This window comes from Schistosoma haematobium, chromosome ZW, assembly GCF_000699445.3.
Source record: "Schistosoma haematobium chromosome ZW, whole genome shotgun sequence".
NCBI classification, from domain to species: Eukaryota; Metazoa; Platyhelminthes; class Trematoda; order Strigeidida; family Schistosomatidae; genus Schistosoma; species Schistosoma haematobium.
In genome coordinates this window covers 47176906-47195693 of record NC_067195.1, presented here as the reverse complement: position 1 = coordinate 47195693, position 18788 = coordinate 47176906, and the positions used below count along the sequence as shown (strand labels likewise).

The following is an 18788-nucleotide window of genomic DNA, read 5'->3' as shown; positions in this document are numbered from 1 at the left end:
TAAAAACTGTAGAAAACAAATTCGCACTAATCATGAGTAGTGTGAATGTATACTTTTAAAAATAATTAATTCAACGCTGAAAAGCAACTAGTGTTTCTACGCGGCCGATGTTGACAGGATAAAAGATGAATTACCTAAAATAACTACCTCGTCTTGTATTTATCATTTCAACTGCTCTTGTGGAACAAGTCAGCCATTCGGATTAAAAACTGGAGTTATGTGTACAAATGCAATCTTCAATAGCTCTTACCTTAGCCAACTAATCCATAATAATTTCACCTTATTGAATGACCTAATTTGACCGATGTAGTTATAGCTTTTCTTAGTCAAATATAATTGCCTTTGTCATCTTTATTTACGTATCTTCATATTATTATTGACTTAAACCCCCCTAATAATGTCCCGAATACATGATTCGCTTATCTGGCATTCATCCCACTTTATTGTTTCTTACTAATTTCATAAAACATTAGGCACAATATGGACTTCCACCATACATTTGATCGACTTTGTGATTAAAATATTAGTTCTCTGACCCTATCTGACCCATATTTACTCGGATCATGGATCTCATAATTCCACTTAACGTATAAGCTGACATTGTTTATTTGTCATCTCCACATTAACAACGTTATTTTATTTAACAATCCTAAATTCACATGTTGTAACTTTAAACCATGTACTTTGCTATAAACCTGGCAATTTTCCGAACTAATAAACTGAGCAGATAATTGTAGAATTTGAAGATAATTTACTGGAAAGAATATACTTCGTTCAGATATTAGTGTTTAAATATGATGGGGATTTTAAACCATTGGGCATAGCCTGAATAATCTCTCTGGCTAGCGTTTCTTTAGCGAGTTAGTTTTCTACAAGATGAGGTCTCTAACCCCATGCCCAACCCTCCTCCTTTGTCCGGGCATGGGACCGGCAGTAGGCCCAGAGGGGCCCCAGGCAGAGTTTGGTTGGAGAATGCTGGTCGGCGGCCTATGCTCCATTGGGAGTAACAGGCGTAGGCATAGCCTGACAGTTTTTGAGATTTTTGTAAAGTATCCGTATACTAATGCAGTATAATTAATGGATTATGGAATCTATCATAGTGTTCGATTACTCAAAATATGAACAATAAATTAGAATTTCCATTTTTGGATATACTACAAAAAATTTGACTTCATATATAGGTCAGTTGAAATCTCAGTAAGATTAATGGATTCTTTTAATCACTCCCCAATTCCTTCTCATTTACAGCATAACTTTTTTTATTTTATTTGAACATATAAACATTGGTACAAGAGGGCACCAAATACATATGCGCCACACAGCACAACTAGTAAACTATCAGCATGTTCTTTGTTTATATTAGAGAAGTCTTATAATTTAAATGCTTATTATAATAATTAATAGGTCTGTTCGAATCATTATGAACTTTCAACACAAGTTGATATTAATTATCGTGATTCCCATTGAATTAGCTGACTTTACTAACTTCTTTTTTACTGTTGTAAACTTTGATGTTATTATTTATCTTCATTCACCACGGTTAATGACAAAAGTAATTGAAAAAGAAAATATTTTGCCATTTAATTATCAAAAGAAAATCTTTTGTAGTTAAATCTGAAAGTTTCTAAGGTCAACCCGGTGAATTGAAAAGGAACAACGAAATTTGGATGATAAAAAATTGTATTCACTAGATAGTAGTACTGTTGAAAACTTATTTTTGAGTACATAATAACCAGATGTAATTAGAACTTCTTTGCACTCGACTCATTTGTATGCTATTTGTCTCTTCAGTTACTGAACGGCACCGAGTTAAAAGAAATCTAACGATCTGTTTTTCAGTTTGAGGCGTGGCTTCTACTTGATAAGCATCTGCATAGCATTATAATCTGATTTTTTTCTAATAAGACTGAGAACATGATTAATGTGTGTGTTTTGGTGATGAAATCTTCCAGTCTAATAGATATAGAAAATGTATACATATATATTGACCCAACTCAATTAGACAAGACTAACAGAAGAAACAAGGGTCTTGATCACATGCTTAAATTTGCCAACAACTGGTAAACTGGTCAGCCGCACCAACGAGACCGATGATCATACACGTACAGCTATTTTAGCACAAGGAATCGATTAACTTTGTGAGAGAAACTGAAGCATGATATGTGGATCTAAAGTGTTAGTGCTTTAGACCAAATTAGACCAAAATCACGTGCGATGATGCCACTCGATGTCACTGATGAGACATCAAACATCTGAAAGTAGAACGCAAAGACTTGCTGAGCACACTTAATCGGAATTCTCAAATACAAGCTTAGTAGTTGACCTTGTAGGATGCTACTAGTAGAAGAAAGGAGGTGAAATAAACTAAAAATTATGGCAGACTTTAAAATCACCTGTTGCTAATCTCATGTATATGAGAAAACATTAAACGCCGAAGAGCGTCGTATAATCTACTAATAACAATCCTGTAGCTAGTAAAAATCCTAGTTTTTTCAACGTATGTATTCTTCTTGTTTTTACCCCCGACACAGTACGATAATGAGAAGTATCGATTTGAAACTCAAGCGATCTTGATAAGCAAGACAACTAAGTCCGCTACCATACAAACATATGTAGAATGTAAAAAAGATTAGAATTCAGAACAAATGTTTATTCAACTGTTATCAAATTTAAAGGACTTTGAATTTTTGAATGAACTATTAAAAGTACCACTGTTATAGGAACGTTTAAATGACTGTCTCGAACCGCCGTTGGATCGACTTTGCCAGGATCCATAATTTCCTGAACGACCTTGATTGAAAGATTCTTCCTCTTCTAATTCTGGGATTTCAGAAAGTAGTGAAAGTTTAGCTTGTGCATCATTTGGCCATGTTGACTTTACAAATTCATCATGCTCTGAAGGCAGATCGAACACGTATCCCTTGTATTAATGACGTGAGTATAAAATGACGTTAGTGTAAATATTATTGCAGTAACATAAATTTTAATAACATTTTAGAGCGTTATGAATTTACATAACATGACAGTCGTTACTATTAATGCTCAGTCTTTAAATTTGAAGCTCTTCTGAAAGAAAAAAACTTTGTAGGGAATAAGGCTTATTAACATGCCGTGTGCAAACTGGGAACTATGATATGCACAAGGAACTTTAACTTCTGAAGCGTCATAATTCACGAGGTTCAGAGGACTTATCCACCTCTCTTTTTAGAGATTTTGGAGAACTTCTGGTCACGGAAATGAATGAATTGCTCAGAAAGGTTTGAGGAAAGTGTTCCAAAATCTTAGGATAAAGTAATTGTTGCCCTCATCCTTAAAAAGGCCCTATATTGTCTATCGAACAACTATTGGGAAACAAGCCTAGTTCTGATTACATCCAAACTGTTGGATTTAGTCGTACTTCAAGGATTGAGCAAGACCCGTAAAATACTGACCTGAGGTGAGCAGGTTAGTTTCCTTTTACGTCGTAGGTGTATTGATTGTATTTTTACTACATGCCTAAAACTAGAGTACTGCCGCCCCCAAATGCCCTGGTACGGCCGAGAGTGGGGAGAGTCCGCTCTACCTCTCGAAATGCTCTCACATGGCCACGCGTATATAGCCTCTGCCAGGAAAGTCCTACTCACTGCCTTCTCGTGGCGGGGGTGTTTCTTACGAAAATGAGAGGACGAAAAGCGAATATCCGGAGCTTTAACCGGATCCCAAACCAATGGTGCACATGGGCTCCAGTATCCTGAAGGAACAAATGGCGTATGAACCAATTGTTGGTCACCGGCTTCCATGGGAATGCATCTCCTTGCAATGCTCCACTGCCTTGTGGATCAGACCTTCATGTCGAAGGCTCCTAGTGTGGTCCCCTAAGAAAACCACCTGCTTCGGTCTGGGCACCCGTATAGTATCACAGCCCTCACACATATCAAATGAGATCTGTGTGGCGCATATGTATTTCGTGCCTCCTTGTACCAATATCTGTGTGTTAAAATAAAAATAAAATAAAATAGAGTACTTCCACACTTATTGGACGTCAACGGTTGTTGTGTTTCTTGATATCATGGCAGTCTTAAATTCGTTAGACAAGACTGTGCTGAGATTACCTATTGGACGGTGTGACTGACAAGTCTATTAATACGCTGAAGGGTCTGTGAACGAACACTTCAGGCAGGATGATAGCATTCAACCACCTTTCTCCGTTGTTTGGCAGGTTTCCCCAGTCTCACGATTTCTCCTCAACATTGCTATCGATGACATTTTGGAAACATCTTTGACAGAAGTATGCAGTGGTGGTGATGAGGGTTTGTTACCTGTACCTTGATTATGTAGATGATATTGTATTACTGTGTGATGATACACAAGCGATACAATCAGCGTTAATAGGTTATGACATTTATTTATTTTAACACAAAGACATTGATACAAGGAGGCACGAAATACATATGCGCCACACAGATCTCATTTGATATGTGTGAGGGCTGTGATACTATACGGGTGCCCAGACCGAAGCAGGTGGTTTTCTTAGGGGACCACACTAGGAGCCTTCGACATGAAGGTCTGATCCACAAGGCAGTGGAGCATTGCAAGGAGATGCATTCCCATGGAAGCCGGTGACCAACAATTGGTTCATACGCCATTTGTTCCTTCAGGATACTGGAGCCCATGTGCACCATTGGTTTGGGATCCGGTTAAAGCTCCGGATATTCGCTTTTCGTCCTCTCATTTTCGTAAGAAACACCCCCGCCACGAGAAGGCAGTGAGTAGGACTTTCCTGGCAGAGGCTATATACGCGTGGCCATGTGAGAGCATTTCGAGAGGTAGAGCGGACTCTCCCCACTCTCGGCCGTACCAGGGCTTCTGGGGGTTATGACATAGACTGCATTCTTCAAGTACGGAATAGTTTTGGTAGGAGGCTGTATCTGCACACACTCTGGGTGGTGGGTTGTTAGGTGTAGTCGAAGTTTGTCGTCCAGTAGTTGTGTGAGTGCTGATGAAGCAACTGATGAGATCAATCTGCGTAAAGTGAAAGCTAGAGAGGTATATGCCAATCTGGGTCATCCTTGGATCCGTTACGATGTTAGTCTGGCTAGAGAAAAGTTAGTTGGGAGCAACTTCTCTTTATGAATGAAATCTGGCCCCTCCGAGTTGAGGGTCTCCAACAATTGTGCCCGATTACCGTTGTCTCAAAAGGATTGCTGACATTTAGTGGCAAGAGGATGTTAATAATGTTAAGGTTTGTGTGTTAGGGAGCAGTGACACCACCTTGAAACATTGACTTCGGTGGCTTGAAAATGTGTTTAAGCTATCATTCGAGCAAATTCCAAAGTGGGCATTGATTACTAGTGCTGGGAAGGGTGACAAAAACAAAAGTAGTTTATGACATGCCGCCGTGGTATGAACGGACGCTGTACAGGACTGGCATCTGTTGACGCATCATGACTTTCTGGCTAAGGTTCAAGAGATGATAATTCAGTGATTAGGGACGTTATCAGACATAGCCTAAAACGGAAGCGAATAACGATCTTGTTGCAATTTTCACTTGCTTTATTCATAAAAAATGTAGTCGACTTAGTTAAGAGTAAGATTTCTTTCTGGTTGTATTTTACAGGACATTTTTTCCACTACAATACTTTCGTTCACTTATTCTTTTCACCAACGTTTTCAATTATATTCCGCCTTATATTTCTCTGCAACTTTATTTCCTTGTCTGCACGGAGCGAATCTATTTCGGTACCCAGTTGTAGCAGTATTTGTGTGTATTAAATAAAAAGATAAATCATACCGATAACTTCTGTATTCCTTATTTACTGGTTTCATCACTTACAGCAAATACTATAAAAATGACTATGACCAAATATTGACAACCTACACATGGTCATGCTTCATAATTATAAAATAACACAGCAATATGATACATTGTATATCTTCGGTACCTTGATCATACGGACATTTGGTTTGAGCCACGGATGGCGCAAGTTCAGAATCCCGAAAAAGTTATTCGCTCACTAGGACTATTGATAAGTGGCAGGATAAATGAAGTGACCAACGTGATTAGATCCTTAACTCCCTATAGTCAAATTAGGCATTAAACCACACTGGTCCTAAATCAGCATTTTGTATTTAAAAGGAGAAAAAGGCATTGCAAACATTTTGGCACGATTACTCAAAGAAGGCAAAAAACTTAGCATCTTATCAGTGTTTTCACCAAGTAGGACTATATCATCTTCATCCTCTTAGTCATTGACAGCTCTTGAAAACCCAAGATTTAAGTCACCTATCGATCATATTTATTAAGTTAGATACAAAATAGTAGATAGACTTGACAAACTGCAGATCGACAGTCAGATGTCAAAATAGCATATTACATTAGAAATTTTTACCAAATATTTGTTTTTAAAAAATGACTTACCATTTTCCCACGAATGAAACTTAGATTCTGAATACTGTTTACAATGTTTTCCGGTAAGTGGTTTCGTAAGGTAGCGAAGGCTAGTCCCTTGCTTCGAGCAATAAAATTCAACTCAAGCTTATAGGCTGTCTTACCAATCTGTGCTGTGAGTGCTGAGCGACTTTCAACTGCACCTTCTTTGCCACTCAGGCATGCTAATGCACAACAAAGAGCACGAAGTATGTCTTTAGATTTAGGTTTACGATCACATGTCTTATCATCATCAACCCCTAAGTCGTCACAAGAATCTTTTTTCACTTTCCCAGTTTTTGAGTTTTGTGCAAGCTGGTTAGCGATAGATAAGGCCAAAGGTACGAATGTGGACCAAGTAGATTTGGATACATTGGAGAGTGTTCTACATTAAAAACAGGAAGAAAGTTATCAATACCAGCTGAATATACAAGCAAAATTTTTAACTTGAGCAAGATTAATTAATGGTATATACAATCATCATTGGCCGGATCAATAATATTAGAAACCGGTAGTGACTTTTTGGTCAAACTACTTCAATTCCCTACCACTGGTAATAAAAATCAAACGACAAAGGGTGTCCTTTGACAGATACAGGGAAACTAACATGTACATTACAATTCGACAATCAATTCGATACTTGATATCGTGGCTGCTCTAATTATTTGTCCCGACCGTTGTTGCTACCTTGACGTGGTGGTCAGACTTGCCTATCGTGATGAAGCAACCGAGCTATACTGGATGGAACAACCGTTCCTCAAGGTCCTACCATGTCAGACAGATCGGTTGAAGAGCGGTAAGACTAAAAGCAACAAACCCAAGGTCCGAAGGCGAAGTCGTACTGCTGACTGTACAGAGGTGACAGCAGTAAGGTGTTTCCTCCAGACAACCAGCATGACAGCGATGCTGCCTTCCCACAAGGAGGGGTGGGGTTAGAAATGCACACATCGCTTTATCCCACGGATATCCGTCTCCGACGGTAAGGTCTCAATAATTACGGAGCTAACACGAAAACTAATCACAAAAAGGGTCGTGTGTGACTGACCTTAAGCAGTTGTCTCTTGGGCACTGCGGTCACGCTCCCAGGTCACTAAGACCACCTCTAATCCAATTTCCTTTTCAGGTACCTCCAGAACAACCCTTTCACGGTGTGGGCGACTGGGAAGTGATAACCGCCCTCATACTTCTAACAGCACTCAAGACCACTGTATTCATAATCAACCTCCGTCTTCACTTCCTATTATTCCTCCTACATCGACTTTCAACTCTAAACTTCCTCTTTTGACTTCCTTCTCAAGTGTCACCATAGTCAACGATTCTAGTACGCAAAACACTGTCCCGGGTCTACTGAAACCTCGCTCAAAACTACACATTGAAGACTTCAACGTACGCACACTATGTCAAATCGGTCAACAGGCTTCCTTGGCTAAAACCCTAGAATCTCGTACCATTGATGTATGCTGTGTCTTTGAAACACGGATACAGGATCCAAGTGTGGTCATTCACAACCTCTATGTATCTGGTGACCTGATGACCAGTTCTCGTGGACTGGCAGGTGTAGGCATAGCACTAAGCATGAGGGAGAGACATCGTCTAACATAGCGACCCTCTACACCAAACCAACGATGGACTCAAATAGACCATATTGCCATCAGTCATCGTTGGAGAGGGTCGGTAGAAGATTATCGCTCATTCTAAAGTACCTGCTTGAACTCCAACCATGTCCTAATGCGGGCACGCATCTGCTTGCGCCTCACTGGACGCAAAAAAACCACACTAAAAAGACCCATTAGAACTGAATTGAGTAACGAGAAAACCAAAAGTATGTTCCAGGAACAACTGAGGTCACATTTAGATAATTCTGAAAACGAGGCTGACCCAGATGTTGCTTGAAAAGATACACGAATAGCTGTGGAAACAGCAGTGACATCTATCAGTGATTTAAACCACAGGGTTACAAAAAACCAATGGATTTCCTCAAGGTCTATCGCACTGATGGATTCTCGTAAACTCATCCCATCACGCCCTGAACACGATGAAGAGCGACAACAAATCAGATCTAGGTTAAGCAAAATTCTAAGGAACGACCGTGAGCAGTGGTGGGCAACGAAAGCAAAACAGATGGAAAAGGCGGCTGTCGGTAACACAAAACAGCTTTTCAGACTAGTAAAAGAAACTGGAATTAAGTCAAGTGTAAGTGAGACTATCTCGGTAAAAGAGGACGTTTAGAACGATAGGTGGAACACCTTAAGGAGAAGTTCAGCCGGCCTTCGGCTACTCTGAAACTACCCTCCATTCCCAGACAGTGTGAATGGAACATTTAAGTAGGTCCCCGACGCTAGCTGAAATTCAATAGTCTATAGTTATTCTGAAACGGGGAAGAGCAGCTGATCCAGACGGATTGGCTCCAGAGGTCTTTGAGGATGGTGGTCCAATTTTAGCGATTATGTTGACTAATATTTTAGCTAAAATCTGGTAGTTGGACGTAATCCCATCTGACTGGTCACAATCACTGACTGGGGATGGTTGGAAGGAAGTTAGAGGCAGCCAAACCAGAATATGGCATCAGTGCTTGAAATCACTAAATTCTGGTCTGAGCCATGTTGGTAGATGCAGACTACTTGGTTGGGGTCCGCGTGACTGTCGTAACCAGTGTTTGGACACTCTTGGTGACATGGCTCAGAATTGATCACAATGGCGTCGGTGTATACACTCTTTGTCTTCCTTTAAACCATGAGATTAAAATCACTTTATATCTTTCTTTCTACCAACTAATCCTTCCTTCCTGTACTATGTCCTCATATTCAGTCTTTCTTTTATATATTACTACTTTTATGAATCCGGTGTCTATCTTGTTGTGTTAATGAGGTATGGCAACTTGGACCGATGCATATATGTGCCTGGTCCTACGTTGTAGCTGACTGACTGACTACCTAATTTGTTGGACGTTACTGTATCCTTAAATTACTTATAGGATTTAACTTTTTAACAGGTTTCCCGACATTTTGAAAGAACTTTTAAAAACGACCTTATATGGAGTAAGGGCAGTGTTTTTCTACCATATTATTAATAGATAAAGCAAACGTGTATTTCCATGGGTTGGATGCCACCATAATGCTCACAAACCAAACTATAAATCAGAAATGGAAACTTAGAACAACTTCACTTGACATTTTAAGGTGAGATTAGGAGAAATCATCAAGATCACTACTATAGAGACAAAAATATGAGTAGTTTAATGCAACTGTTTGCTTTGAAAACACATTTATTCCAGTTGTATGGCTTCCGTTGAACATAGAATACAATTGAAAAACTCCAATACTTTTTAGTCCAACTAAAACTATATACCCCTAAACATAAGAAGCTCCCAGTTCTTCATGCCATTCAGTTTATTTAGTCGACTACAGTAAAAAAGTACTTTAGAGCATGATGACTGAAAAATAATTTAGCGTTTCGCAAATTAGTAAAATGATAAAATTGGTTATTTAAAAGTTCGAATCAAGGTTATAAATAACTAATTAAGGTCACGTAGAAGGGTGGCCCTTGAAGATCAGCTTCACAGAGCTTCAGCAGTTTTACCAGAGTAGACTACCTCAATCATTGATGACTACCTTCTGTTTTTCGAACATGGCATAATCCCAGAGAAGCTGAAACCAGCAGTGCCTGAACAGTTGCACACTAAAAATTTCTGGAATAGATCGAATGAAAGTGCTAGCACGAAGTTAGGTATACTGGCCGCATTTAGACACCTAAACGGAGCTGCCATCCTGTTTGTGTATCAAATGCGCATTAACAACAAAAGTACGGCGGAAAGCAGAGCTGCAGTCATGGCCAATACCACAGTCACCGTGGCAGCGTATGCACTTGGACTTTGCTGGTCCACTTGATGGACAAACTTACCTTCTAGTAGTTGATGTATACAGCAAGTGGCCAGAAGTTTTTTTTTTCATGGAACAATCAACTGCAAGCTGAACGGTCAGAAGACTACGTCGACTGTTTAGTCGTCTCGGGGTTACAGAATTAGTAGTTAGCCACAATCGGACACAGTTTAAGTCTGCTATTTCAGAATTTTGTTAGCAAAACATAATCAATCATATCCGAATACTTCCGTTTCATCCCCAAGTCAATGATCAGGTAGAACGCTTTGTTAGTATATTTAAAAGTGCTCTGCAAAAATAAAAAAAGGGAGGGGACCACCGAAGATTTTAAAGAGGTCCCTGTATATCTGTTGTTCTATACCAAAACCGCAGACAAATAACGGGGTCTCTCCAGCAAAAGCTTTACTTTACTCGTCTAACGACAGCTCTTGAGCCTCAACGAGATATATCGATGAAGAAACAATTCAACCAACATCATGGGGCACAAAGACGATTGTTCACTGTGGGTCAAAAATACTTTATATGGACTATCGTGGCAAACATCCTACATAGATAGCTGGTTGAATCGTGCAAAATAAAGTGTAGTTTATGGGTTTTCAGTTGGCTCAAATGTTTGGATGTGTTATGCTAAACAACTAAAAGCAAATTCGATCACCAGCAACGAGACCCGAAACAGAATACCTCTTGATGTTCTACTGGACACCTTTGAAATCAAGACCCCTAGGTAACGAAATCGAAAGCACAGATCAGTCACCCGATTGCAGGTGGACCCTAACACTAGATCTTACGAATCTGCTCAAAGTGGAGGTGCTAGCCGGATATAAATAAGATTAAAGCATGTTCCCTACAGGATTGTGTTTGGGAACACTGACCAGCTATTTCTCAACCAAACAGAACTAGCGGATACTTGGAGAATACTCCATGATCTTATGTAGAAATTATAAATGTACTGTTTTTCTTATTGCGACCCCTAATCCCATCCAAATTGGTTTATTTAGAGTATAATTACATTCCTGTTTAAGCGTGTTCTGATTTGGGGACTTATCGAGCGAAGTGGTGTTCAAGAATACTAAGCAATAAGAGTAGCTAGGTCGTAACAAGAGAAATCATATCACATATCATATTTACTTTGAAATTTCTTCGCCCCAAGCAGCAGTGATGTCGTTAATAGTAGGTGCAGATATGCGGCGAAATGTTATACCCGCCATGTTCTCAATCCTGGAAAGCATACCACGTTCCTTGTAAGTATAAAAACAGATGGAAGTGCCACTACGATCGGCTCGGCCAGTCCGACCTGAGCGGTGGATATAGTCCTCAATATCCCGTGGAGGATGGCATTGTATTACTAAATCTACGTTTGGAACATCTAGACCACGAGCAGCCACGTTAGTTGTCAGTAGCGTCCTGTATTTACCGTCACGGAATTTCTACAAAGTTGAAAATTAACAAGTATCCCAGTTAATAATAGTGGAACATTAGAACAGTTAAGCCCGATGCATAGTGAAGTAGAATTTATGATATCGCACACTAGGCGACTGCTTGTAAAAATGAGAGTTAGTGAAAAGCATAGGCACTAAGATAATGTACAGATCTGGAGTTCTTCAGATTACGTTTTACTGTGAATTCTCCCATCTTAAACGCATGTTGATTTGAGTTTGGCTACACAACACTAGCCATGATCAATGTAGAAACTGGCAAATGTGCTTGGATCCAAGTCATCATACTAAAAGATGGGCTCAGTTAACAAAATGAATATCAAAGGAGTCGGAGCGATAGTTGTATCAATTATAGTACTACTAATCTTACAGAATATAGTCTGAAAAGAAATAAAACAAGATAGTGTGGCGTAAGATCTAGAAGTGAGAGTACGTCTGTGCCACTATGATGGGTTTCATGTCACCTAAGATTTTCAACTAGTGGACATGATAAACACATGGACCATGAACAGGTAACCTACACATATCAAGAATGCTCAGACTAACAGTCAATGGCTTCACTGACTGATGTTACATCTTAGTTTCCCAACCCTCAGCTTCCACTTTACTCGTAATTCAGCCGACACGCATCGAAGCAAAGAGTAACTGAGAATACATAGCACACTTTAGTCACGTCAGTCGATGAAGATATAGTCGAACCAACAGATCTAACACCTTTCCCTAGTACCGTACATCTAACCTCAACGGTGAGCACTCGATTACCCAATGTTATGAGAACATCAGTCAAATACTATTTATCTAAAAAAATGTCCTTACTACCAAACACGTCGTTTTACAACCATAAAGTAGACTGCTGAGCAAAACATTCACTTTCTAACCGACAAGTGGGTATGTTATCCAAGTCACAAAAGGTTTAGGCTCACCAAAGCCTGATAAAGATTTCGGGTTCGGGCAGAAATTGTTATACAGAAACCTGCCAGGGTTGCTGAAACTCACAAGATAAATGAGTGGTCGATGTGCTCGATCACGTTATTCCCTAAGATTAGATTAGGCTAGTATGTTTTTCGAAACCCCTGTAATATTGAACAAGTAATTGGAGTTTCCCTATGTCCGAGGGATGCAGAAACCGGGTGTCGGAAGTAATAGTGTCATAACTACTAAACAAGCAAATCTCACCTCGATGGAGAAAACGCGTGACTTCGTTACCCGAAATCGATTTTCAATATCGTTTAGTCAAATGCTCAATTTTCCTGAAAAAATTGTTTAAGTCTAACCTCGAAGTGTAGTCGTTTTTTCCGACGTAAACGGTTTGGAATGGTGTCAATTGTGAAAAGCGATGTCCTTACATAAAACTCAAAACAGTGAGAAGACTGACATACATGAAAACCTTTGAATATGACTAGTATTCCCAAACAATGAAACTATCATAAATCCAAGTATAGCATGCTGGGGAATTTGTTTGCCTGTATAGGGTATAATAATAAAACCATCACAACTCAATAAACCATGAATGTTGTGCAGATGGCTTACTTGGAGAACTAACTCTCGTTTTTCTTGTGGAACACCTCCATGAAGAACATGACAATCAGCTGACATAGCATCACTTGTAGATAACTCGTCTGCGTCATTTTTGCGTTCACAAAACACAATGCATCTTGACTCTCGACTCTTGCAATAAACTTTTATGACATCTGATAATGTAGCTGCACGTGATTCATAAGGGCACAGAAGAGCTAAATGCTAAAGAGGAAGTTATTTATGAAATTTCAAAATACTGTGACATTAGTGGAAGTCTTTGTCTCTTGTTCATCTATTAAAGACAAGTGTAAGGTATCCTCTGAAAGATAACTTTTTGATATCTCTGAAACCCATGAAGGCATAGTAGCAGAGAACAGAAGAGTCTGAGGTTTTTCGGAATTTTCGCTGCTATATATTTCCGACAAAATGCTTTCCACATCTTTACTGAAACCCATATCCAGCATACGATCCACCTCATCTAGGACAACATGCCGAACGCTCGATAACTTTAAAACGCCTTTTTCTATTAAGTCAATAACTCGACCAGGAGCACCAACTACAATATGAGTACCCTGGCGAAGAGCGTCACCTATTCCCTTATATCATGCAAAACACAGCTTACATTGTGGTTTGTAAGGGACCCCTCCGTAAACTGACGTCACTTTAATGCCATGAACACAAATCGACTCGAAATCTGTAGCAATTTGGGTCACTAGTTCTCGTGTTGGCGCCAATACAAGGACCACAGGAGAAGATGGACGAGATCCCTGTCCTTTTATGAGCGAATTGACTAGTGGTAAGGAAAATGCTAATGTTTTTCCCGTCCCGGTTCCTGAAACTATTAAACTGATCTTGACTTACTCGCCAACACAACTGCGTCTCTCCCAGATGATATAGTGTCGTATGTTTTGAATTGCACAGGAAATAGTTCAGAAATATTTCGGGCATGAAGTTTTTTGATGATCACATCAGCTATATTAAAGTTCGAAAAGTCTCCAGGTGATACTTTAAGGACAACCATGTGCGATTTTAAAAAGTCCCCTCTGTCTTGTGACCTCGTTTCAAGGTTACAGCTAGAAACATCAAATGGTTCAAATGTTCAAATGGTTGTGGACGGAATAGAAGAAGCTTTCGCTTAACAGGCTTCCGTGTCTAGTAGCAGGGGATCACCAAATCCTCCAGGCAGGAACCTAGGTATGTTAACAATAAAAAAGGAAAAGAAATTGGTAAATCATAATGTGATGCTGTCCTTGGTCCTTAAGAATAGGTCAAGTTGCCTCTTGAAGGACTCCTGAGAAGTCGCTTGGACTAGCTCGACCGGCAGCGAATTCCAGCTTTTGACAACTCTTAAGGAGTAGAAGTTGTGTCTACATTCCGTCTTGCCATGTTGTGTTTCCAGTTTCTGGGTGTTACCCCTTAGATTATTATTCGAACTAAGCTTAAGTAGGTGTTTAAGAGGATGTCCAGAAGTGTTAAGAATACTATAAGCCATTAGTAAATCACCTCTAAGACGCCTATATTCTAGTGGGTAAAGGTCTAGTGAACGGAGGCGTTCTTCGTAAGGCTTAGATTTGAGTCCTCGAACTAATTTCGTGACTCGCCGTTGGATACGCTCCAAAGTGACCTTGTCCTTATGGAGTGAGGGGGAGTACTATGTTTCCGTACTCTAAATGGGGACGGATGAAACTATTGAAGATTGTATGGAAAGTTCGTCCGTCAAACTGTCCAAAAATGCGCTTCAACGTTACCAGTGCAAGGTTTGCTCGGAAGGCATTTTTGTCACAGTTAGCGTAAGACTTTAAGTCATGGGGCACCAGGACTCCTAAATCTTTTTCGACTTGGGATACTACTAGAGAGGAGTTTCCTAAGTTGTAACTGTAGTTTGCAACATGTCGCAGATGGACTACTTTACACTTTGAAGTGTTAAAGGTAAGTCCGTTGTCGTCTGCCCAACTTTGAAGTCGCGTCAGATCCTCCTGAAGTGCCTGTGTATCGTCTTGGTTGCGTATCTCTCTCCAAAGTTTCACGTCGTCGGCAAAAAGTAGTAAGTCTGACGTTACCTGTTGAGGAAGATCATTTATGTAGATCAAGAAGAGAAGAGGCCCTAGTACTGAGCCCTGGGGGACCCCACTAGGACATTCCATAGCCTGAGATAAAGTGAAATTAACCCTAACCTTAAAGTGTCGATTTTTTAGGTATGAAGTAAGCCAATCGACTAGAGGTGGTTTGATACCTAGTCGTTTGAGCTTGTTGATAAGACACAAGTGGTTAACCTTATCAAAAGCTTTTGAGAAATCAAGGTAAATGACATCAACCTTTCCCTTGCAATCGAGGATACTTGTCCATCTGTCCACCGCAGTCAGCAGGTTGGTTATACAAGAGTAACCCTTCCTGAAACCATGCTGTTGGGGTGAGAAGAAATTTAAGGACAGTAGATAGTCATTTAAACCGTCGCATATCAGGGACTCCATGAGTTTTGAAGGTAATGACAGAAGAGCCACCGGCCGATAACTTGAAGGTTCATTGCGTTGACCACCTTTGAAAATTGGTGTGATGTGAGCCAACTTCCAGTTTTCCGGTAATTTGCCTCGGCTAAGCGAGTGTCAAAACATCACGCTAAGCGGCGTTGCCAGGATTGAGGCTGCCTCCCTCAGTATGGCAGGATGAACCATATCCGGGCCAGGAGAAGTGTCAAGTCTTAAGTGCTGCAATTTCCGGAACACCAAGTCAGCGCTTCGGTCCACTTCAGAAAGTCCTGTGGAGTTGGAGATGAGACTGTCGTCAATAAAGTTGATGTCAGCCGGTTGAAATGTTTGAGAGTAATGGGCCGCCAGAAGGTTAGCGGCGTCGCCATCGTTGTTGGTCGGGCCGTTAAGACCTAGCAGTTGAGAAACTCCTGTTTTGGCTTGACGAAGAGAGGCTGCATAACGGAATAGGCTTCTAGGGTTAGAGGCGAATTTGTCCATAAGCTTTGTTTGGTACTGAAGCCTGTCTTCTCTTATAGCCTTCGTGCATGTGTTCCTGATATGTTTGTATTGCCTATACGCTCCATCGTTATTAGTTCGTTTGTATTCCGCCCAACAGTGCCGTTTGCGGCTTAGGAGGCGAAAGGTACGGTTCTTGATTACTGTAGGTGGCTTGAAGCTTTTGGGAACCGTCTGAGGAACTGAATGGTCTGTAGCACATAAGAGCGTGTGCAGTAAGAAGTCCCAATGACCATCCACATCGATTTGAGGGTGAACATCCCAAACCACCTGTTGTAGATAGTCATGTAGAGCTGGCACATTCAGCCGTTTAAAATTCCAACGCAAATTATTGTTGGGATACCTTAGCTTAGTTTTGATGACAAAACTGAAGGCTATGACGGCATGATCGCTTTTTCCCAGAGGAGCCAGGATTGAGAGGTTGTCGACTAGGAATTCTTCGTTAGTGAATACACAGTCTAAGCGCGATGGTGTCTGACTGTTTCTCCAACGAGTTGCCGACCTCACATTTTCATATAAGCCCAAGTCATCGATGAGGTTGAAGAACCGAGCTTCAATTGAGTTGTCGCCTCCAGTGTACGTGTGTTCCGCGAAGTTGACTCTAGGGAGATTAAAGTCCCCTAGAATCAGGATGTGTGTGGTTATGGACGGAATAGAAGAAGCTTTTGCTTAACAGGCTTCCGTGTCTCGTAGCAGGGAATCACCAAATCCTCCAAGCAGGAACCTAGGTATGTTAACAATAAAAGAGGAAATAGGAATTAGTAAATCATAGTGTGATATTATCCTTAGTCCTTAAGAATAGATCAAGTTACCTCTTAATGGACTCCTGGGTAGTCGCTTGGACTAGCTCGACCGGCAGCGCATTCCAGCATTTGACAACTCTTAAGGAGTAGAAGCTGTGTCTACAGTCCGTTTTGCTATGTTGTGTCTCCAGTTTCTGGGTGTTACTCCTTAGGTTAGTATTGGAACTAAGCTTAGGTAGGTGTTTGGGAGGATGTGCAGAGGTGTTAAGGATACTGTAAGCCATCAGAAGGTCACCTCTAAGACGTCTATACTCTAATGGGTAAAGGTTAAGTGAAAGGAGGCGCTCTTCGTAAGGCTTAGATTTGAGTCCTCGAACTAATTTCGTGACTCGCCGTTGGATACGCTCCAAAGTGACCTTGTCCTTATGGAGTGAGGGGGGGAGTACTATGTTTCCGTACTCTAAATGGGGACGGATGAAACTATTGAAGATTGTATGGAAAGTTCGTCCGTCAAACTGGCCAAAAATGCGCTTCAATGTTATCAGTGCAAGGTTTGCTCAGAAGGCATTTTCGTCACAATCAGCATAAGACTTTAAATCGTAGGGCACCAGGACGATAAATTGTGAACAAAATATAAGCTTCCCCTTGCTCAGTTCCCTCATCACAACGTTTGCACGAATCTGACGCCTGGGGCTTTCAAACAGTTTAGTAAAAATGGTTGTATGTGGTTGTGTCAGCAATGCTGCTCGAACTCAAACAGCTTGATATCCGAAGCCGCTGCAATGGTCAACGCTCCCTAAAGGGGTATTAGTAGATGTAATTGAGGCGCATCAAATGGTACTGGCTCTGTCGGTGCATGAGTCGATGCAAAGCTATCTCATGTAATCCCAGAACCAACTGACGCATATTGACCAAAGGAGTAAAAACCAACTTGAGAGTGGTCTGTCAGAAATAAAAGCCCAAGAAAGGTTTTTGTATTTCCTCTAAGAAACTAGGTGGCAAGGCTAGATCTGTTTCCAGAAGGAAAAACGACCGCCTGACCACTCAAGTCACCGACAGTCATCCAGGATTTCACAGTGTGTATAACATGACTGTGATTACTACCATAATAAAATCTGGTGAATGGGTAAAAATCAAGAATAAGAAACTACTCAATGTCGCTAGAGAAATGTCAGTGTTCCAAACAGAAGTTGATAAATCGAAAGCTAATCACAGTGGTAGGTCAGCTGTCTTTCATAAAGTCAAGGAAAATGAAAGCTGAGAACCCAAAACCCGACTTCGGTACGACACTGGGGTGATAAAAGATTTATTGCAAGTGCCTCGGGGTATCTCCAGGGTCACCACGCCAAAGTTTTATGGACTAAGTAGCCAAGCAGACTTGGAACAATGTCAAAGCGACCTGCTAAAAGTGGTATTTCAACCTCTCAATGAAAGAGACTTACTACTGCCGAACCGACATAAACTAAAGGGGTCAGGAATTTTTGTTCCTAAAGACTTTCCATTTGCAGAAGGAACCAAACAAACTAAAAATAAGGTTAAGTGCTGTCGAAAGAGACCTAAGGATTGAAAACTTTTGGATGGTGAGGCTTCGATAGGGAATGATGCCGAAGCCACTTCAGGCGCAACACGAAGCCATTTAAATGGTCTTCGGATCTGTCACAAAAGTGCTCGGACCTTGCTTAACAAGGCCAGGTCACTGGTTACCGACGAGACAAGACCTCAATATCTGGAAGCTCAGAATATTTGTCGTCCGACCCTCTGCAAGTCCAAGATGTCGTATAAAGAAAATCTTGTTAGTGATTCTGTAGAATACCCTTAACGTT

General features: G+C 40.7%; 1 protein-coding gene across 1 annotated transcript; it reads right to left on the bottom strand.

The window, feature by feature from the left end:
- Positions 1-2635: 2635 nt before the first annotated feature.
- Positions 2636-14290, bottom strand: DDX21 (Nucleolar RNA helicase 2). The gene is made up of 6 exons (XM_051218771.1): positions 13861-14290; positions 13496-13827; positions 13251-13460; positions 11413-11711; positions 6398-6791; positions 2636-2920 (listed from the first exon to the last, which is right to left on the bottom strand). The coding sequence occupies exons 2-6, from the start codon at positions 13700-13702 to the stop codon at positions 2654-2656; spliced, it is 1377 nt and encodes a 458-aa protein (XP_051071646.1). The 5' UTR covers positions 13703-13827; positions 13861-14290; the 3' UTR covers positions 2636-2653.
- Positions 14291-18788: the final 4498 nt, after the last annotated feature.

What these genes read in the sequence shown, in the direction of transcription:
- DDX21 (XM_051218771.1), bottom strand. Translation starts at nt 13,702, where the DNA reads ATGCTGGATATGGGTTTCAGTAAAGATGTGGAAAGCATTTTGTCGGAA. An exon ending in AACGAGAGTTAGTTCTCCAA is followed by an intron (nt 11,712 to 13,250) that starts GTAAGCCATCTG and finishes TCAACTTTGTAG; the next exon opens with AAATTCCGTGACGGTAAATA. An exon ending in GTTTCATTCGTGGGAAAATG is followed by an intron (nt 2,921 to 6,397) that starts GTAAGTCATTTT and finishes CATTAATACAAG; the next exon opens with GGATACGTGTTCGATCTGCC.